Source organism: Anomaloglossus baeobatrachus, chromosome 5, assembly GCF_048569485.1.
Source record: "Anomaloglossus baeobatrachus isolate aAnoBae1 chromosome 5, aAnoBae1.hap1, whole genome shotgun sequence".
NCBI classification, from domain to species: Eukaryota; Metazoa; Chordata; class Amphibia; order Anura; family Aromobatidae; genus Anomaloglossus; species Anomaloglossus baeobatrachus.
In genome coordinates, this window is record NC_134357.1 from 541,201,246 (window position 1) to 541,223,805 (window position 22,560).

At 46.8% G+C, this 22,560-nt stretch overlaps 1 protein-coding gene across 1 annotated transcript in view; it reads right to left on the minus strand.

The window, feature by feature from the left end:
• Positions 1–1,229: 1,229 nt before the first annotated feature.
• Positions 1,230–22,560, minus strand: part of LOC142312943 (uncharacterized) — a 275,262-nt gene continuing 253,931 nt past the window's right edge. The window contains 1 exon segment of the mRNA XM_075351931.1: positions 1,230–4,443. Coding sequence (XP_075208046.1) covers positions 3,191–4,443 — 1,253 coding nt within the window. The 3' untranslated portion in view covers positions 1,230–3,190.

Consider the following 22,560-nt stretch of genomic DNA (forward strand, 5'->3'; position numbering starts at 1 on the left):
CTGCTCTTGTTTGAAGTTTGCAGGCTCTAACTTATTTGCATCCTATCAAACCTGCTAAATCTGCAGGGTGTTGAATACTACTTGTAGGCACTGTATATATATATATATATATATATATATATATATATATATATATATATAAAACCATATTTTTTGGTCTGGAAGACGCCGTTTTTAACAAGAAAAACGTTTGCTAAAAAGTTGTCTTCTTATAGTCCAGAGGCAGCTTCTTGTGATGGAGGAGAATGCTGACACTGCGCCCCTACCCCATTACAGAGAGATCTGCTCTTTCTCCTGCCACAAACTAATCTATGTACTGAACTTCTTCTGTTTCCTCCCTCTCCTAACCTTCCGAAAGCCAATATTACCATTTCTGTGTGTGGCTCTACCATTACGCCCCAGCAGCACGCCCACTGTCTTGGGGTTATATTTGACTCCGATCTCTCCTTCACTCCCCACATTCGTTCACTTGCTCATTCTTGTCAATTCCACCTCAAAAACATCTCTAGAATTCGACCTTTTCTTACAGTTGACTCTGCAAAAACTCTTACTGTCGCTCTCATTCATTCTCGCCTGGAAAATTGTAATTCTTTACTAATTAGTCTCCCTGTTACTAAACTCTCCCCTCTCCAATCCATCCTGAATGCCGCAGCCAGGATCATTTTCCTCTGCAACCGCTTCACTGATGCCTCTGCTCTTTGCTAGTCATTGCACTGGTTGCCCATTCGCTACAGAATCCAACATAAACTTATTACTCTCACTCACAAAGCTCTTCACGGTTCCGCACCACACTCCATCTCCTCCCTCTTCTCTGTCTATCACCCCACTCATGCCCTCCGCTGTGCTAATGACCTAAGACTGACATCCTCAACAATTCGAACCTCCCACTCCTGTCTTCAAGATTTCTCACGAGCTGCACCAATGCTCTGGAACACACTACCAAGAGCAATCCGATTAATTCCCAACATCCACACCTTTAAAAAGGTGCCCTAAAAACGCATTTCTTTAGACTAGCCTATCACCTCACTTCCCTGATCTAATGTAGTCCTTTTCTGCCCTTCATAACAAACAATTTACTTCCAATTTTTGTCCCCTGTACCTGTATAAATACTGTCAGATGACGGGTTCATGCAGCTGGTTTTGAATAACCTATTAAATCGATGGCTGGACCATATATGACAAGATTTCCCCCCCCCCCATTCACCTTTTGTGCCTCCCCTATTTCCTCATAGACTGTAAGCTTACGAGCAGGGCCCTCACTCTTCCTGGTATCTTAATTTTGTTATTTTGTATTGTCTCAAATTGTCTGCACATGTCCCCTCTGAATTGTAAAGTGCTGCGGAATATGTTGGCGCTATAGAAATAAAACTTTATTATTATTAAATAAAACTTTATTATATTATTATTATTATTATTATATGTGATTGGTGTAGGAGAGGAAGCTTACTGGGATCTGAACGGAGGTTCCATGAGCTGAAAACTGAAGGACCTTCCCCACTTGATTAATTCAAGGACCACTCAGGTCATGTGACTGATCACATGACCTGAAAGATCCTTAAGTTAATTGTATGGAAGGTACTTCAACTACTCAGCTCATGCAGCCTCCATTCAGGTGCCAAGATGTGGTAATTAGTGATGGGTGAATAATAACTATTCATGTTTGGACAATGCTTACCAAATCTGGAGTACTATTCCACTATTTGTCATGATAAGAAAAATGCTCTAGTTCCTCATTGATTTGCATTAGGTTTGTTACTTATGCCTAATACCGGAATAGTACTTTTGGATTCGTTTTGTATAATCCGAACCCAAATAGTTACTATTTGCCCATCACTAGTAGTAATGTATAGTGTGTGTATGTGTGTGTGTGTGTAAATATGCATGTAGCAGAACCGTGTGTGTCTATATGTACATATGTAGTAGAGCAATAGGTCTATACATGCATAACAAGAATCGCACCCCATAATTTAAGTAGGTTCTTACCTATTCACCATTGCCATAAATGTGTTTACAAACTTTGCTTTAGGCATTGTGGAGCTCAGAGCAAGCATTTGGATTTTGAAGCTCAGTTTTTGCAGGATTGGTTTATGAAAGCCGTTGCTGTGGACATTGTGGACAGTATACAAACAGAACCCAGGCTAACATATAAACCCACTATTTTTCTGTTGTATGATGACAGAACTGAGTGGGGGCTTCTTTGTGCGATTTGTTGAAGTTTCTATTTTTACCACTTTGGAATACATAACATTTTTGACCGCTTTTTATTCAGATTTTTTGTTCTTTGGGTCCGTACGATTACAGCAATGCCAAATTTATATCTGCTTTTTATGATTTTCTACTTTGTGCACTGAAACAGTTTCTTTTTTTAAAAAATTGGGGTTTTTTTTGCATTGCCATATTCTGAGAGCTTTTTTTTTTTTTTCTGACAAAAGAGACATATAATGGCTTGTTATTTGTGGGACAAGTTGATGTGCTCTGGTACGCCCGGTGCTGGTACCAGTGCATCTGCTTGAAGTGTTTGAATGAATCGCACTGGGGATAAAAACAGCGTTATCAGATGTAGTGTGCACAAAATAAAAAATAAATAATAATGAAAAAATCCTGCCTTCGCTTCCCCGAATGTACTCTGTTTAAGGCTGAGCTGCCCAAACAGTGAATTACATTGAGGTTCAGCTGAACCGAACTTCAACAGGTCCTCTCATCTCAACCCCTATAATAATAATAATCTTTATTTTTATATAGTGCCAACATATTCCACAGCGCTTTACATGCATCAGCAACTCTGTCCCCATTGGGACTCACAATCTAAATTCCCTATCTGTATGTCTTTGGAGTGTTAGAGGAAACTGGAGAACCCAGAGGAAACCCACGCAAACACAAGGAGAACATATAAACTCCTTGCAGGTGTTGTCCTTGGTAGTATTTGAACACAGGACTAAAGCGCAGCAAGGCGTTAAGAGATTGAAAAAACTTGTAAGTACATATATTTTTAATCCTAGTATAAGATCTAAATTATTTTCCCTTTCTCATTTACTTATACTATTGTCTCTGTTAGAGGTTTTCTTATACAATTTGACAATAAAATATATGGTTTCTTCCGTGTGAGGTTTTTTAGGATGGTCAACAAAATATGATTTTCCAGTATATATTTCTATGTAGGAAAATGGCACCCATGTGGCAGTTTTGATTTCTAAGAAAGGGCAATATTCAGGTAAAACATTTCCCACATTCTGAACATGAAAAAAACTTCTCCCATGGGTGAATTCTGTTTTCCAACAAAATGTGATTTATGTAGAAAATATTTCCCACATCCTGGGCATGAAAAAAGTTTCTTCCATGTGTGAATTGCCTAATGTGTCACAAGACTTGATTTATCTGCCCAACAATTCCCATATTCTAAACACGAAAATGGCTTCTCCCATGTGGGAATTCTCTGGTGTTCCATGAAATCTGTGCTGTCTACTAAAAATGTTCTACTTTCAGAATATAATAAGGGCTTTTCCCCTATGTGAAGTTTTTTGTGTTTCATAAGATTTGATTTATCTGTGCAACATTTTCCACATTCTGAACATGAAAAAGGCTTCTCTCCAGTATGAATTCTATTGTGAACTACAAGAGATGATTTGTGGTTAAAATATTTCCCACATTCTGAACATGAATAGGGCTTCTCGCCTGTGTGAATTCTGTGATGTATAATAAGAATTGATTTTTCTTTAAAACATTTTCCACATTCTGAACATGAAAAAGGCTTCTCCCCTGTGTGAAATTTCTGGTGTTTAACAAGATGTGATCTATTAGTAAAACATTTACCACATTGTGAACATGAGTATGGCTTCTCCCCAGTGTGAATTCTCTGATGTCTAAGAATATGTGATTTATCCGAAAAACATTTCCCACATTCTGGACATGAATATGGCTTCTCCCCTGTGTGACTTCTGTGATGTATAGTAAGATATGTTTTATCTGCAAAACTTTTCCCACATTCTAAGCATGAATATGGTTTCTCCCCTGTGTGAATTCTCTGATGTCTAACTAGATGTGATTTATCTACAAAACCTTTCCCACATTCTGAACATGAATATGGCTTCTTCTCTGTGTGAATAATCTCATGCCTAGCAAGCTTTGATTTCTGGTTAAAATATTTCCCACACCTGGAACAACATAATCCTTTTCCATATTCTGAACCTGAAAATAGCTTTTTTGTTGTAAGAACAGTTTCATTTTTAACACTCCTTTTGTCAGTTTCATTTTTCTTAATAGACTGTGATGAATCAGAAGATAGGACCACTTTCAAAAGATCAGATGATAGATCTTTGCTGTGAAGGGATGATGGCATATCTGGAATAAGGTCATTCACTTCAATTGTATCCTGTGAGATCTCAAGCTTATCTGAATTAAAAATTAAAGATGTCAGGTGTCCCTCTAATTTCATGGTAAAGTCATCTGCAAGAATAAAACCAATTTTATATTTCAACAAAATATCCTTGAAAATTATATATATTTTTTGCATTTCTATATATACCATATAAATATTGCATGTTATGAAAAAAAATATTTTCTTTTGCCAAGATAATAGTTCACAATCTAGGCCTTGTGCCCACAGGACATTTTTATGCTTTTTTTCCTTGCTTTTTTTTAACCAATAAAAAGCAAGGAAAATGCATCCCAGCAAAATCTATGAGAATTGTGACGTGCTGTGCCCACAGTACTTCTTTTTTCCTTGCTTTTTTTGTTGCTGAAAAAAAGAAGCGACATGTCAATTGTTTCTGCTTTTTTTCCTGCTTTTTTTTCCCTAACTCAATACATAAGAAGAAGCATGAAAAAAGCATGAAAAGAAGCATGAAACCATGAAAAGAAGCAAGAAAAAAAAGCATGAAAAAAAAGATTGAAATAAAGCATGAAAGAATGAAAAAAAGCATGAAAAGAAGCACAAAAAAGCAGCTTTTTTGTGCTGAACAAAAAAAGTACTGTGCCCTCTGAGCACAAACCAGTAGAGCGTAATGTTGAACTTTGTTCATTCTGCATACCAAATACTGGAATAATAAACCACAAAATAATGTTCTGTAGTATAACATTGTACCAATAACTTCTGCTTATCCATCAAAAAAAGTCTCCACTCAGGTCCATTATCTGTACATGGAAAAGTAGAGTTTTCTCATTACTACTGTAGTAGCTCAACGGCTCGTGAAAAGCAACATGACTTCCATAAACTAATTCAGCAAAATTCACTGTGCTATAGTCAAATCTCCCTGTTTCTTCTGAGCACCTTTAGCAAATACAGTGGGTACGGAAAGCATTCAGACCCCTTTACATTTTTCACGCTTTGTTTCATTGCAGCCATTTGGTAAATGCAAAAAAGTTCAATTTTTTTCTCATCAATGTACACTCTGCACTCCTTGTCAGAAAAAAACCCCAGAAATGTAGAAATTTTTGCAAATTTATTAAACAAGAAAAACTGAAATATCACATGGCCATAAGTATTCAGCCCCTTTGCTCAGACACTCATATATAAGTCACATGTTGTCCATTTCCTTGTGATCCTCCTTGAGATACAGTAGTTCTACTCCTGCATTAGAGTCCAGCTGTGTTTAATTAAACTGATAGGGCTTGATATTTAGAAAGGCACACACCTGTCTGTATAAGGGCGCTTTCACACTTGAGTTGTGCGGCATCCGTCACAATGCGTTGTGTGACTGATGCCTTACAAATAGTGTGATAATAAAGGCAACGGATTCCTGCGTTAAGTTTTCTTTAGCCGAGAGAGACACACACCGACACTACTGCCCCCATCATCACCGCACACACCGGCACTACCGCCCCCATCATCACCGCACACACTGGCACTACCGCCCTCATCATCATCACTGCACACTCCGGCACTACCGCCCCCATCATCATCACTCCACACACCGGCACTACCGCTCGCATCATTACTGCATACACGCAGGCACTACCGCACCCATCATCACCGCACGCACCCCGGCACTACTGCACCCATCATCACCGCACACACCCCGGCACTATTGCACCCATCATCACTGCACACACGTAGGCACTACCGTCCCAACATCACCGCACACACCCCGGCACCACTGCACCCATCATCACCACACACACGCAGGCACTACCGCACCCATCATCACCACACACACCCCAGCACTACTGCACCCAACACCACCGCACACGCAGGCACTGCCGCCTCCATCATCACTGCACACACCGGCACTACCGCCCCCATCATCATCACTGCACACACCAGCACTACCGTCCCCATCATCCCATCATTATCACTGCACACACCGGCACTACCGCTCGCATCATCACTGCACACACGCAAGCACTACTGCCCCCATGATCACCGCACACACCCCGGCACTACTGCATCCATCATCACCACACACACCCCGGCCCTACTGCACCCATCATCACCGCACACACGCAGGCACTACCAGCACTACCTCAGTGACGTCTCCGCTGACAGCGTGATTCACTTCAGTTGCTGCATGGAGCTCACAGAGAGCGGCGGTGTTCTACTGCCGCTCCTGTCAGCTTCATGTAGCAGAGCTGAAAGCGTTGTGGGACCTCTGTGAATCATGTCGGACCTAGAGGGGTATTTGGGGGTTTTAATAAAGTGGTGAAAGAGGGTGTTTTTTTGTCTTTTATTCCAAATAAAGGATTTTTTCGGGTGTATGTGTTTATTTACCTTCACTACAGATTAATCATGGAATGTGTCTCATAGACGCCTGCCAGGATTAACCTACAGCTTAGTGGCAGCTGTGGGCTGCCTTTAACTCCTTATTACCCCGATTGCCACTTCCCCAGGGCAATTCGGGATGAGCCGGTTAGAGTCCTGGGACTGTTGCATCTCATGGATGCAGCAATTCCGGGCGGCTGCTGGCTGATATTTTTAAGCTGGGGGGCTCCCCATAATGTGGGGCTCCCCATCCTGAGAATACCAGCCTTCAGCCGTGTGGCTTTATCTTGGCAGGTATCAAAATTGGGGGGACCGCACGCCGGCTTTTTTTAAATTATTTATTTATTTTACTGCACTACATAGACCCGCCCACCAGTGTCTGTGATTGGTTGCAGTGAGACAGCTGTCACTCAGCGTGGGGGCATGTCTGACTGCAACCAATCATAGGCGCCGGTGGGCGGGGGAAGCAGGGAATACGAGATGGAATGAGTGGCCGGCATTTTCAAAAGCAGGAGAAGCCGCCAGAACAGTGTGACAGCTGTGCAGCATGGCGCCGGTGATCAGTGAGTATGAGAGAGGAGAGAGAGACCAGGAGTGAGTTTAAATGATTTAGATCGTTCTGCTGGACATGCTGAGCATGCGCAGTAGAACGTGACAGAATCCGTCAGCGGATTCCGCTGCTTAGTGCATTGCGGCGGAATCCACCCCCTTAGACAATCATTAGACACCTTGACGGATTCTAACGGAATCCGTCAATGTGCGTTATTTTAACGACCCAAAAAAACGCTACATGCAGCGTTCCCTCCGCCCGACGCTGCGTCAAAATAACGACTTAGCGTCGTCTAGCGGATGCAACGTGGACACTTGCGTTACAGTGCGTCGTCAATACAAGTGCATGGAGAATAGCTCAGTGCGTTAACTGACTGCACTATTTTCCATAACGGCGGATTGCACTGAACGCAAGTGTGAAAGCGCCCTAAGACTTCACAGCTCACAGTGCATGTGAAATCAAATGAGAATCCTGAGGTCAAAAGGAACTGCACAAAAAGCTCAGAAACAGAATTGTGGCAAGGCGCAGATCTAGCCAATGTTACAAAATAATTTCTGCAGTACTCAAGGTTCCTAAGAGTGAAGTGGCCTCCATAATCCTTAAAGGGGACCAATGACCAGGATTTTCGTATATAACCTAAAGCAGGGGTCCCCAAACTTTTTTCACAGGGGGCCAGTTCATTGTCCCCCAGACCGTTGGAAGGCCAGACTATAAAAAAAACTATGAACAAATCCCTATGCACACTGCACATATCTTGTTTTAAAGTAAAAAAAACAAACGGGAACAAATACAATATTTAACCCCTTAAGGACGAAGCCAGTTTTGTACTTAATGCCCAGGCCATTTTTTGCAATTTTGACCAGTGTCACTTTATAAGGTTATAACTCTGGACCGCTTCAATGGATCCCGGTGATTCTGAGAGTGTTTTTTCATGACATATTGGGCTTCATGTTAGAGGTAAATTTAGGATGATATTTTTTTATTTTATTTGTGAAAAAATCTGAAATTTGACAAAAAAAATTAAAAATTTTGCAATTTTCAAACTTTTAATTTTTATGCCCATAAACCAAAGAGTTATGTCACACAAAATAGTTAATAAATAACATTTCCCACTTGTCTACTTTAGATCAGCGCAATTTTTGAAACAAAATTTTTTGGGGTTAGGAAGTTAGAAGGGTTCAAAGTTCATCAGCAATTTCCCATTTTTTCAACAAAATTTACAAAACCATTTTTTAGGGACCACATCCCATTTTAAGTGACATTGAGAGGCCTAGGTGACAGAAAATACCCAAAAGTGACCCCATTCTAAAACCTGCACCCCTCAAGGTACTCAAAACCACATTCAAGAAGTTTATTAACCCTTCAGGTGCTTCACAGGAACTAAAGTAATGTGGAATGAAAAAAAATAAAAATTGACATTTTACCTAAAAATGTTGCTTTAGCACTAATTTTCTTACTTTTTCAAGAGGTAACACCAAAAATTGGACCTCACACTTTGTTACCCACTTTCTTATGAGCGCGCCGATACCCCACATGTGGTCAGAAAACTTTGTTTGGGTAAATGGGAGAGCTTGGAATGAAAGGAGCAATATTTGAATTTTGGAAAGCAAAGTTGGCTGAAACAGATTGCGGGCACCATGTTGCATTTACAGATCCCCTAAGGTACCTAAACAGCAGGAACCCCCCTCAAGTGACCCCATTTTGGAAACTAGACCCCTTAAGGCTTCTATCTAGGGGTATAGTGAGCATTTTGGACCCACAGGCACTTCACAGATTTTGATAACGTTACGTTGTCATATTGAAAATATTGAAAACTAGGCCTCTCAAGGAATTTATCTAGATGTTTGGTGAGTACCCTGAACCCCCAGGTGCTTCACAGAAGTTTATAACATTGAGCCATGAAAATAAAAAAATAAAATTTAACCACAAAATTGTTACTTCAACCAGGTAGCTTTTTTTTCACAAGGGTAACAGTAAAAAAAATCACCATGTTATTTATTGTGCAATTTCTCCTGAGTTTGGTGATATCTTATATGTGGTGGAAATCAACTGTTTGGGCACACGGCAGGTCTTGGAAGGGAAGGAGTGCAATTTGACTGCAAAATTGGCTGGAATCAATAGCGGACACCATGTTGCATTAGGAGAGCCCCTGAGGTGCCTAAGCAGTGGAGGTCCCCCACAAGTGACCCCATTCTGGAAAATAGACCCCTCAAGGAATTTATCTAGATGTTTGGTGAGTACCCTGAACCCCCAGGTGCTTCACAGAAGTTTATAATGTTGAGCTTTGAAAATAAAAAAAATACATTTTTACCACAAAATTGTTACTTCAACCACATAGCTTTTTTTTTAACAAGAGTAAAAGGAAAAAAAGCAGCATAAAATTTATTGTGCAATTTCTCCTGAGTATGCTGATACCTTATGTGTGGTGGAAATCAACTGTTTGGGTGCACAGCAGGGACTCGAAAGGGAAAAAGTGCCATTTGACTGAACATTTGGCTGGAATAATTAGTGGACGCTATGTCGCATTTGGAAAGCCCCTAAAGTGCCTAAACAGTGGAGGTCCCCCACAAGTGACCCCATTCTGGAAACAAGACACCTCAAGGCTTTTATCTAGGTGTATATTGAGCATTTTGAATCCACGAATACTTCACAGAATTTGATAAGCTTAGGTTGCCATATTGAAAATTTTCATTTTTTTCACAAAAATGTTTCTTTAGCATCACATTTCTCACTTTTTCAAGAGGCAAGAACAAAACGTGGACCCCACAGGTTGTTATCCAATTTCTTGCGAGCGCAGGGATACCCCATATGTGGCCAAAAACCTCTGTTTGGATAAATGGGTGGGCTTGGAATGGAAGGAGCAGCATTTGAATTTTGGAAAAGTTCAAAAATATTGCACGCACCATGTCACATTAGCAGGGCCTCTTGGGTACCTATACATTAGAAACCCCCCACAAGTGACCCCATTTTGGAAACTGGACCCCTCAAGGATTTTATTCAGGAGTATAGTAAGCATTTTGAATCCACAGGTACTTCACAAAAATGTTGCTGTAGCAACAATATTCTCACTGTTAGGCTATGTGGCCATGATCCAGCGACACGGCGTCTAGTACACAGTGTCAGCCTTCCTGCAGAGATGTGAGTGTTGTCCACGGGAGAACGCAGCTGCCCATGCCCACGATTTGGGTTCAGGCTGCTGTGGACTTTAGTTCTATTCTACCTGCAGAGAACACTCATCTCCGCAGCATAAATTGACATGCTGAGGCTCGGGAAGCTGCACCACAGGTCGGTTTATGCTGCGTAGAAAAGAAGCCCAGTGGGCATGGGATTTCTAAAAATCCTTCCACTGTGCTTCTACTGCACAACGCAGCATTATGGATGCAGGGAAAACACTCTGCGCCCAAAACGCTGCAAACCCTGATTGTGGGCACACAGCGTAAAATGCTACAATGGATGAATGTATAGATGTCAAACATATATAACGTCCCACCCCCTGCATATTCTAAGCTGGCGCCCTTTAGTGCCTTTCATGTGGCACTAAAGGGTGCCTAGCCTTGTATTTAGCCCAAAAAGAAAAAAAAGAATTAAAATAAATGACATGGGGTCCCCCCTATTTTTGATAGCCAGCTACGGTAAAGCAGACAGCTGTAGCCTGCAAACCACAGCTGACAGCTTCACCTTGGCTGGTGATCAATTTGGAGGGCTCCCCAAGCTGTTTTTTTTTTTTAATTATTTATAAATAAATAATTAAAAAAAAAACAAACGTAGGGTCCCCCCAAATTAGATCACTAGCCAAGGTGAAGCTGACAGCTGGGGTCTGGTATTCTCAGGGTGGGAAGAGCCATGGTTATTGGACTCTTCCCAGCCTAAAAATAGAAGGCTGCAGCCGCCCCAGAAGTGGCGCATCCATTAGATGTGCCAATCCTGGCGCTTCGCCCCAACTCATCCCATTGCCCTGGTGCGGTGGCAAACGGGGTAATAAATGGGGTTGATACCAGATGTGTAATGTCACCTGGCATCAAGCCCAGCAATTAGTTATGTCACGGCGTCTATTTGATACCAGACATAACTAATTGACAGTAATAAAAACAAAAAATTGACAACAAAAAAAAAAATGATTTGAAAAAACACTCCCCAAAAACATTCCCTCTTTGACCAATTTATTGAAAAGAAAAAAAAATCGGGTCCCTGCTGTAATCCATTGTTAAAGTCCCGCGGCGATTCTGGACCTTCTAGAATATGGGGGGCACGTTCAGGGAATGTATCCCCCATTTTCTAGAAGTGCAGACCCTCCATTTGAAGAGAGTGGGTGCAAAGAATTTTCACCCACCCTCCCCGGGTCACAGCTGCAGAGTGCGAGCAGCAGCCAGCATCTCTGAAAGCAAACCAGGAAGCTGAGCTGACAGCCGCGCTCTGCACGTGTGACCGGCGTTCACTGTGAAGGAGGAGGGGGCCGCGCGGTATCGGAGCTCCGACGGGTACGGGGGACACCAGGGAACACCGGGGTAGGAATAGGGGGTGACCTGGCAGGGCCTGGGGAGCAGTTTTCTGTCGTATGTGTCATAGCACATGCGACAGAAACCAGAGGAACAGGGTAAATGCGGCCGGCGCGCTGCTGTGCGCGCCGGTGTGCGCGGCGCCATGTTAGATTTTCGGGAGGACGGTGGGGGTGGGGGGACACTTTAGCGATACCGGGGGACCGGAGAGGACCAGGGAGGAGATTTATCTCCCATCTGACATGTTTGTTTATGCCAGATGGGAGATAAATGATTTTTTACCGGCGTGGTCATTTACTGTAAGGTGATCATCGGTAAACGGTGTGTACCGGTGATCACGTGAGTGGGGACCGGAAAAACTGGCCAGAATCATGATCTCCAGGGTCTCAGCTACCCCCGGCAGCTGAGACCCCGGAAATTTTCCGACTCTGGGGGGCGCTAGACCCTTTTTTCCGACTGCCGTTAAAAAGCGGCGGTTTGGAAGAAGTACCCAAATTTGTCGCCGTTAAAAGGCGTATTGGCGGTCGTTAAGGGGTTAAAATAAAGAACAAGTGAATTTAAATCAACAAACTGGCCAGTATTTCAATAGGAACTATGGGCCTGCTTTTGGCTAATGAGATGGTCAATGTCCGGTTCCATATTTGTCACTGCTAGCTGTAATAAATGATGCAAGTGTGCATCAGTTAGTCTAGATCTGGTTGGAATTTTCAGATGTTTCATTCTGGAAAAAGTCTGTTCCCAGACATAAGTGCTGCCAAAGATGGTTGCCATTTTGAGTGCATGGTTCCTGAGATTAGGATGAGTCTCAGAGGAGAGAGGTGCATAAAAATTAGTCAAGCTGCTTGACTTGAATGCGTCTTTCAGAGAGTCACAATTCTGCAGTTCAGCACGTTCCATTTGGTAAATTGTATCCACATTTTCAATGCCAATAGAAAATGGGTTACGGAAAAGCTGTCCTGTTCATCGAGATGAAGCTCTTTAAATCTGAATTGGAACTCCTTTTGCAACTTATCTAGTGAATCCACACGTTTCTTTTGGGAATGCAATCAAGGTTTTTTCCGCTAACAGATTTTGAGTTAAGGGGAGATGGCAGAAATTTTCCTCCTTTACTTGTTTGATAAGGAGGACTAATTTTACTTCAAATGCTTTCACATGTGATTGCATATCACAGATTAGCTTCCCTTTTCCTTGAAGTTGCACATTGAAACTGTGGAGTATCTGTGTTACATCTGTGAGAAAGGCGAGGTGCCATTTCCATTCTGCATCATTGAGCTCTGGTACTTTGTTTTTTGAAAGCATAAAAGCTGTAATGTGAGGAAGTAAATAATAGAAATGTCTCAAAACTCTCCTTCGACTCAGCCAACTGATACTTGTGTGGTACAAAACATCTTCATAGGCAACATTTAGCTCAGACAGAAGTTCCTGAAATTGTCTGTGGTTTAGTGCATTAGCTCTAATGAAATTAACACAAGATACCACAATTTTCATAACAGAGTCCCACTTGAGTGATTTACTACACAGCGCTTGTTGGTGGATGAGGCAATGTATGGCTATTGGATGAGAATGATTACGTTTGTCCATCTCTTGGCTAATGCGAGCAAATACTCCTTTTTTAGACTGCCCACCATGCTAGGATCACCATCAGTTGTCACACTGGCTAGTTTAGCTCAGTCCAGCTCCAAATCCTTCACAGTTTGGGAAACCTTTTCATAGATATCCTCTCCCGTAGTTGTTCCTTTGATACTTTGCAGTGAAGCAAGCTCTTTTAGGAGTTTCAAATTGTCATTCGTCCCACGAATAAAAATTAGAAGTTGTGCAGAATCACGAACGTTATTGCTCTCGTCGAATGCCAAGCAAAAATAGGAACGTTTTCTTGAGGAGTTTTGCAAATGCTGAAGCAAATTGTCTTCCATTTCTTCAATCCTTCATGTAATTGAAGATCCTGAAAGACTAAAGGGTGCTTTACACGCTGCGACATCGCTACCGATATATCGTCGGGGTCACGTCGTTAGTGACACACATCCGGCACCGGTTGCGACATCGCAGCGTGTGACACCAAGGAGCGACGATCAACGATCGCAAAATCGTTCAAAAATGATGATCGTTGACACGTCACTCCTTTCCTTAATATCGTTGCTGCTGCAGGTACGATGTTGTTTGTCGTTCCTGCGGCAGCACACATCGCTAGGTGTGACTCCGCAAGAACGACAAACATCTCCTTACCTGCGTCCACCGGCAATGTGGAAGGAAGGAGGTGGGCGGGATGTTACATCCCGCTCATCTCTGCTCCTCCGCTTCTATTGGACGGCCGCTTAGTGACGTTGCGGTGACGTCGCTGTGACGCCAAACGCACCTCCCCCTTGAAGGAGGGATTGTTCGGCGGTCACAGCGACGTCGCTGCACAGGTATGTGCGTGCGACGCTGCCGTAGCGATAATGTTTGCTACGGCAGCAACCACCAAATGTCGCACATACGACGGGGGCGGGTGCTATCGCGCACGACATCGCTAGCGATGTTGCAGCGTGTAAAGCACCCTTAACTGTACTACTGTAAATAAGTCTGCCTTTTCTGGACACATCTCTTTGGCAACAGAAAGACTTTTAACAAATTCTCCCTCCACGAATGGTCAGCCAGTGCACGCTATTAGCTTGGCAACTTGAAAACTTGCTTGCAGTGATGAAAAATTTAGATGCTTCTGCTTCACAAAAGTATTTTGCTGAGTTGTCAATGTATTTTTCAGTTTTAATATTATATCTTTTCTCACATCTCTGACCAAACAATCATATTTATCTTTATGTTGAGTTTGATAGTGTCGACGCAAATTGTATTCTTTGATAACAGACACTATATTCTGGCATATCAAACACACAGCTCTTTCCTTGTACTGCATGAAAAAGTAATCATAAGTCCACTGTTCTTTGAATATCCTGTACTCCGAGTCAATTTTTCTCTTTCTTGTCGTCATTGTTTCCTAGGGATTCTAAATTGCTATTAATAAAATACCAATAGATATATTGGTATATATACAGCCCTACAAAAACAACATACCAACAATAATTTTGCTCACACAGAGGCATACAGACTGCACTGCCCATCAATGCAGTCTGAATTGTGTCCATCAATGCAGCCTTGCCAGACCACATCATTTCAGCCTCACCAGCGGCCATATTGGTGGAACTCCACTTTTACCTCAGGCTCACACTGGTGCTGTGCGGGAACTGGCACAATTACAGAGCCGATTCCTCCACCACTTTCCAGTTCACACTACCCTGTGTGAACTGCACTGCGATCTGTGAACTCACACAGGAATCTGATCGCATGGGTGAGAAGTCCCATGCAATCAGATTCCATGGCAAGAAAAAAGAAGGCACATGTCACGCTCCCCAGCTCCCGTCCCACGCTCCACGGCTCCCGTGCCACGCTCCCGGGCTCCCCTGCCACGCTCCCCGGCTCCCCTGCCACGCTTCCTCGCTCCCATGTCACGCTCCCCGGCTCCTGTGCCACGCTTCCCCGCTCCCGTGCCACGCTCCCCGGTCCCCCGCTCCACAGCCTCCATGCTCCCTCACCTGCGTCCTCCAGGCAACCCGGTCCCCGTTCCCGGCGCCCGTCTGCGACGCTGAGCCAGCCCGGCACTCCTGCCTCCTGTGCACCGCTTCCTGCTCTGGCTTCTGGCACCCGGGCCTCGCGCATGCGCATTAGGGCGCGCGCGCGGTCATTCACCCTCTCTTAAAGGGCTAGCGTCCTCCAACAGGATATTGAAGATTCAGGTACAGGGTATATAGGGGGTTCCTTTCCAAGTGGGCGGGGCCTGTTCTTCGTGTTTGCCTGCTAGGAGTCAGGTCCCCCTGTGCCTTGTCCCGTACTTACCTATCTCTCTTGTAGAGCCGCTCCTGTCTCGCCAACCGGTCCTGACGGTTCCAGAACCCCGAACGGTGACTGTCCGCCATCCCGTCAGTCCCTACCGTCTCCGATTCCTGGATCCGTGTGGTGACCGACCTCCTCGCTCAGCTGGTTCCGGACTCTGCCTGACATCATCCCGGCCTCCGAACCTGAGCTCCGTCACCCGGACTACCTTCAGAGACTCCGTGGTCCCAGGGACTTCTTCACTCCACTCCTTAGAACGGACTGTCCTGCTACCCGTAGTGCTCCGGCTACCGGGCACCTTGCCCTCGGTGGGGTGCTCAGTCCAGTGGATCCACCTCCTGGGCCTACCCGTCCTCCTGGTCCTAACAGTAAGAACAGGCCATGGATCCCGCCGAAGTACTAGCGTCCCAGCTGGCCGGATTGCAGCAGGAACTCGGTCGACAACGCGAGACCCAATCCCGCATGCTAGCTTTTATGATCTCAGTGGACACCCGCTTGAATACGCTGCAAGCAACAGCCACGTCCCTGGCATCACAGTCCACGTCCACAGCTCCTGTGGCAGCTTCCTCGGAAGCCTCTAAACTCCGCTTGGCCTCTCCACCCCGATATGCCGGAAATCCTAAGACCTGCAGAGGATTCTTGAATCAGTGCTCCCTCCACTTTAAGCTGCTTCCGCATCTGTTTGCCTCCGACCAAGCCAAGGTGGCGTTTGTGATGTCCCATCTGGAGGGTGAGGCACTGGCCTGGATGAACCGCTTGTGGGAGAAGGAGGACCCTGTAACTACTAACATCCAGGAATTCCTGCAGGCGTTTAGAACCACCTTTGACGAACCCGGACGTGCCGCCGCGTCCGCCTCATCACTCCTCAGGCTACGTCAGGGGACCTTGACGGTGGGTCAATATGCCATCCGCTTCCGCACCTTGGCCTCAGAATTAGGCTGGAACAATGAGGCCCTAACCGCCACCTTCTGGGAAGGACTCTCCGGTCGTATTAAGGACGAGCTGGCCGGCCGCGATGTTCCTTCCACCCTGGATGCCCTGATCGCACTAGCCACCCGCGTGGACCTCCGTTTTCAGGAACGATCCAAAGAGGTGTCCCACGAAAGACGTCCGATACGGCATTCCTTGCGGCAGTCCGAACAACACCGAGCAGAACGTCTCGCCAAGGGCCTGTGCTTCTACTGCGGAGAGGGCGCACACCTGCTACGTTCCTGTCCAGAGAGGCCGGGAAACTCCAAAGCCTAGGGTTGGTAGGAGAGGCCACCCTAGGTACTGGGACTCTCTCAGACCCGGTTACGTGGACTGTTCAAGTGACAGCGGGAGAGACGCGGTTCACGGCAGAGGCGTACCTCGATTCCGGGGCAGCAGGCAATTTCATCCAGCAGGCCACGGTGGACAAGTACCAGGTGCCTGTTACTCCACTCGACAAACCTCTCGTGATTGCCTCTGTAGATGGGAGACCCCTCTCTGACACCATCTCGTGGATCACCAAGCCTGTAGAACTACGTATCGGTGCCCTGCACACCGAGAAAATCACTCTCTACGTCCTCCCGCACATGTCTCATCAAATCCTGCTGGGACTCCCCTGGTTACGGACACACGAACCGTCGGTCAGCTGGCGTGCTGGTGAAATTACCCGATGGGGCTCCTCTTGCCACGAGAACTGCCTGAAGTCCATACAGCCCATCCGACGACCTCCGGTCCCGGAGTCCCTACCAGGACTGCCTTCGGCCTATTGGTCCTTCGCGGACGTTTTTTAAAAAAAAAAGAGTCAGAGGTACTGCCGCCACATCGTCCTTACGACTGTGCCATCGACCTACTCCCGGGAACCATACCACCTCGAGGACGGATATATCCTTTGTCCCCTGCGGAAACAAGGGCCATGTCTGCCTACATCACTGAGAACCTGGCAAGGGGATTCATCCGGAGATCCTCCTCTCCTGCTGGAGTAGGCTTCTTCTTCGTCAAGAAGAAAGAGGGTGACCTGCGCCCCTGCATTGACTACCGGAGATTGAATCAAATCACCGTAAAGAATAAATACCCCCTGCCGCTCATCCCCAAATTGTTTGATCGGCTTAGAGGAGCTCGTTTGTTTTCCAAGTTGGATCTTCGTGGTGCCTACAACCTGGTCTGCATCCGCTCTGGGGACGAATGGAAGACCGCATTTAACACTCACGATGGGCACTACGAGTATTGTGTGATGCCCTTCGGCCTGTGTAACGCACCGGTAGTCTTACAAGAACTAGTGAACACCGTGTTCAGGGACCTTCTCTACGTCTGTGTGGTGGTATATTTGGATGACATCCTGGTCTTCTCTCCGGACCTCCAGACCCACAGAGAGAACGTGCAGCTGGTACTACAAAGGCTTAGAGAGAATCGCCTGTACGCCAAGTACGAGAAGTGTGTCTTCGAGCAGTCTTCCCTTCCCTTCCTGGGTTACGTAATCTCTGATACCGGCCTGCAGATGGACCCGGAGAAGGTCTCTTCCATTCTCAACTGGCCCCCTCCTTCCGGACTGAAGGCAATTCAACGTTTTCTTGGCTTTGCGAACTATTACCGTCAGTTTATCCCTCACTTCTCTGCCCTGACTGTGCCTCTCTCTGCCTTGACCAAGAAGGGGGCTAATCCGAAGGACTGGTCACCTGCGGCTGACGCCGAGTTTGGCTCCCTGAAGCGGGCATTTGCTTCCTCTCCTGTGCTCCACCGTCCTAAGTTAAACCGACAGTTCACCTTGGAGGTAGATGCCTCCTCCTATGGGGCCGGGGCAGTGCTCATGCAGAAGTCCTCCACCGGGAAGATGGTCACTTGCGGTTTCTTCTCCAAGAGCTTCTCAGCGCCTGAACGCAACTACACCATCAGTGACCGAGAGCTATTAGCAGTCAAACTGACTCTGGAGGAATGGCGCTACCTTCTGGAGGGAGCAGTGTACCCCGTGATCATTTACACGGACCACAAGAACCTGGAATACCTGCGGTCTGCTCAGCGACTGAACCCACGACAAGCCAGGTGGTCCTTGTTCTTTGTCAGGTTCGATTTTCAGCTCCATTTTCGTCCCGCGGAAAAGAATGTGCGAGCAGATGCCTTGTCCAGGTCATTTGTGCCCATGGAACAGGAGGAGGAGACATCCCAGCCCATCATCTGCCCAAGTAAAGTCATTCCGGTGGCTCCTGTCTCTCTGGCCCAGATACCGCCCGGGAAGACCTATGTCTCTGAAACTGACAGACAAAAAGTCTTGCACTGGGGCCATGCCTCGAAAATAGCCGGCCATGCTGGTCAGAAGAGAACATGGAGTACAATTGTACGTCACTATTCGTGGCCATCCCTTCGCACGGACGTCGCGTCTTTTGTCTCAGCCTGCACCTCTTGTGCCCGGAACAAGACGCCCAAACACCTGCCATATGGTCGTCTTCTGCCGCTGCCAATTCCCTCCGTTCCGTGGCAACACATTGCAATGGACTTTATTACAGACTTGCCCTTGTCCTCCGGACACACGGTCATATGGGTCGTGGTGGACCGATTCTCCAAAATGGCTCATTTCGTCCCTATGGCTGGACTGCCCTCTGCCCAGGAGCTCGCTGACGCCTACATACAGCATATCTTCCGGTTGCATGGCTTTCCCTCACACATTGTGTCCGACAGCGGAACTCAGTTTGCCTCGCGCTTCTGGAGGGCTCTCTGCAAACATCTGGGAGTGGCTCTGGACTTTTCTTCGGCCTACCATCCTCAGTCGAATGGCCAAGTGGAACGAGTCAATCAGATCCTGACCTCCTTCTTGCGTCACTACGTTAACACCCATCACGACGATTGGTCCACGCTCCTTCCTTGGGCTGAATTCTCCCATAACCATCACGTCAGTGAGTCCTCCTCCAGCTTTCCATGTCGTTTACGGAGTTCAACCTTCCGTCCCATTACCTGTATCTTCTTCCTCGGATGTCTCTGCTGCTGATACCGTAGTCCGTGACTTTTCAACAATTTGGGACTCTGTCAAGACGTCCCTTGGACGCGCTTCCCTGCGGATGAAAAGACACGCGCACAAGAGGCGTCTGGATCCTCCGTGTTTCTCTCCAGGAGATCTGGTCTGGCTTGCTTCCAATTATGTCCGATTGAAGCTACTTTCGTACAAGCTGGGTCCTCGATACATCGGGCCGTTTAAAGTCATCGGCAAGATCAATGAGGTCTCCTACAAGCTGCAGCTCCCGGCCACGATGAGGATACCCAACTCCTTCCACGTCTCCCTGCTCAAGCCGGTTGTCCTTGGTCCCTTTTCCGCTGATGCCAGTTCTGCTCCTCCTCCTATTGCTGACAATGACATCTATGCGGTAAGGGATATCGTGGCCATGAAGACCGTGCGGGGCCAACAGTTCTTCCTGGTGGACTGGGCTGGGTATGGTCCTGAGGACAGGTCCTGGGAACCCCGGGAGAATGTGGGTACTCCCCTGATATGTGCCTTCCTGTCCCGGTTGCGAGGAGGGGGGCGTGGGGGAGGGGGTACTGTCACGCTCCCCAGCTCCCGTGCCACGCTCCACGGCTTCCGTGCCACACTCCCCGGCTCCCCTGCCACGTTCCCCGGCTCCCCTGCCACACTTCCTCGCTTCCATGTCACGCTCCCCGACTCCCGTGCCATGCTTCCCTGCTCCCGTGCCATGCTCCCCGGTCCCCCGCTCCACAGCCTCCATGCTCCCTCACCTGCATTCTCCAGGCAACCCGGTCCTCGCTCCCGGCGCCCGTCTGCGATGCTGAGCCAGCCCGGCACTCCTGCCTCGTGCACCGCTTCCTGCTCTGGCTTCTGGCATCCGGGCCTCGCGCATGCGCATTAGGGCGCGCGCGCGGTCATTGAACCTCTCTTAAAGGGCCAGTGTCCTCCAACAGGATATTGAAGATTCAGGTACAGGGTATATAGGGGGTTCCTTTCCAAGTGGGCGGGGCCTGTTCTTCGTGTTTGCTAAGCTAGGAGTCAGGTCCCCCTGTGCCTTGTCCCGTACTTACCTATCTCTCTTGTAGAGCCGCTCCTGTCTCGCCAACCGGTCCTGACAGTTCCAGAACCCCGAACGGTGACTGTCCGCCATCCCGTCAGTCCCTACCGTCTCCGATCCCTGGATCCGTGTGGTGACCGACCTCCTCGCTCAGCTGGTTCCCGACTCTGCCTGACATCATCCCAGCCTCCAAACCTGAGCTCCGTCACCCGGACTACCTTCAGAGACTCCGTGGTCCCAGGGACTTCTTCACTCCACTCCTTAGAACGGACTGTCCTGCTACCCGTAGTGCTCCGGCTACCGGGCACCTTGCCCTCGGTGGGGTGCTCAGTCCAGTGGATCCACCTCCTGGGCCTACCCGTCCTCCTGGTCCTAACAGCACAACACTAGTGTGTGTCCTAATGCGGTCCGTATTTATGGTTCTGTAATTATATACCGTAATACAAAAAACACTTGCTTCACTTCCCCCACATAATACAATGGCAACCATACTCCCCCAAATGCACAGCATAATGGTCCCTATAACCTCCCTTTGCCCAAAAGTCTCTCTCCACATTACTACACAGTACAATGCACCCTATACTCCTCTAGATGCACAACATAATGGCCCCTATAATAGGGGCCAATATGTTGTGCATCTAGGGGAGAATGAGGGCCATTGTACTACCATTTTTCCCTAAAAATAAGACCCTGTCTTATATTTATTAAACCCCCAAATAACAGGGGGTGTCTTATAAAACAGTGGCAGTGGTGAGCTTCTCACAGTAGAGGCTCACTGCTGATGTCACAGGGCAGATCACAGCTATCTGATGTCTGTATACAGCACTGGAGGCGGTGCTGGGCCTGTGACACTGTATACCGCTGTCTGGGATAGCGGAGGCTGCAGCGCTGGCTGTGATGGGCCTGACACACCTTGCAGCCGCAAGCTGCAGATCAGATGTGCATCATATGACTCGCTTCCGGAGCCGTGCGTCCCGCGTCACCGGAAGTAGTACTCTACATGAGCGACACCGCACTTTGCAACGCCACCACATACAGAACTCCAGGAGCAAAGGATGCAAATGCACCCTGTGCTCCTCTCACTGACCACCAATGAAAGAGGCGCCCCTTCCGGAAGTGCGGCGGGAGCCGGATAAATGGCCTCAGGGGGGCGCATGCGACCCAGGGGCCGTAGTTCGTGGACCCTGACCTAAAGCCACTGCTATACGGGCACTATTAGACTGATTCTGTGCATCCCCCATACTCTGGAACGCTCTACCTCAGCACATTAGACTCTCCCCTACCATGGAAAGCTTCAAGAGGAACCTCAAGACCCACCTCTTCCAACAAGCCTACAACCTACAACAACCCTCAGTCCAGTAGACCACTGCGCAACCAGCTCTGTCCTCACCTATTGTACCATCACCCATTCCCTGTAGACTGTGAGCCCTCGCGGGCAGGGTCCTCTCTCCTCCTATACCAGTCTGTTTTGTACTGTTAATGATTGTTGTACGTATACCCTCTTTCACTTGTAAAGCGCCATGGAATAAATGGCGCTATAATAATAATAATAATTCTCTACATACCTTTAGTGATCAGCTCGAATGTTTAGGTTTTGAAATCCAAGAAAGTAAAGTTTATAAAATCTGCAGCTGCTTGAGTGACAACAGCTGAGGAGCAGATAATATCTGGGGGGGGGGAATTCATAGTTATTAGTTCCACCTGTTAGAATTAGCATAATTATTATACAATTGATGTAACTTCACTTCCAGGACCTGTGGTGAGGTCATACCCATGTGACCAGAAGGGGTGGGGCCTCAGCCAACAAAGCTGGATACCAGGTCACATGGGTATGACCTCACACAGGTCCTAGTACTGAAAAGTTAAATCAATTGTATAATACTTATGCTAATTCTAACAGGGGGAGGGGATAAGTGTGAATACCACCCCCAGATATTATCTGATCCTCAGCAGCTGGCACTCAAGAAGCTGAATATTCTATTA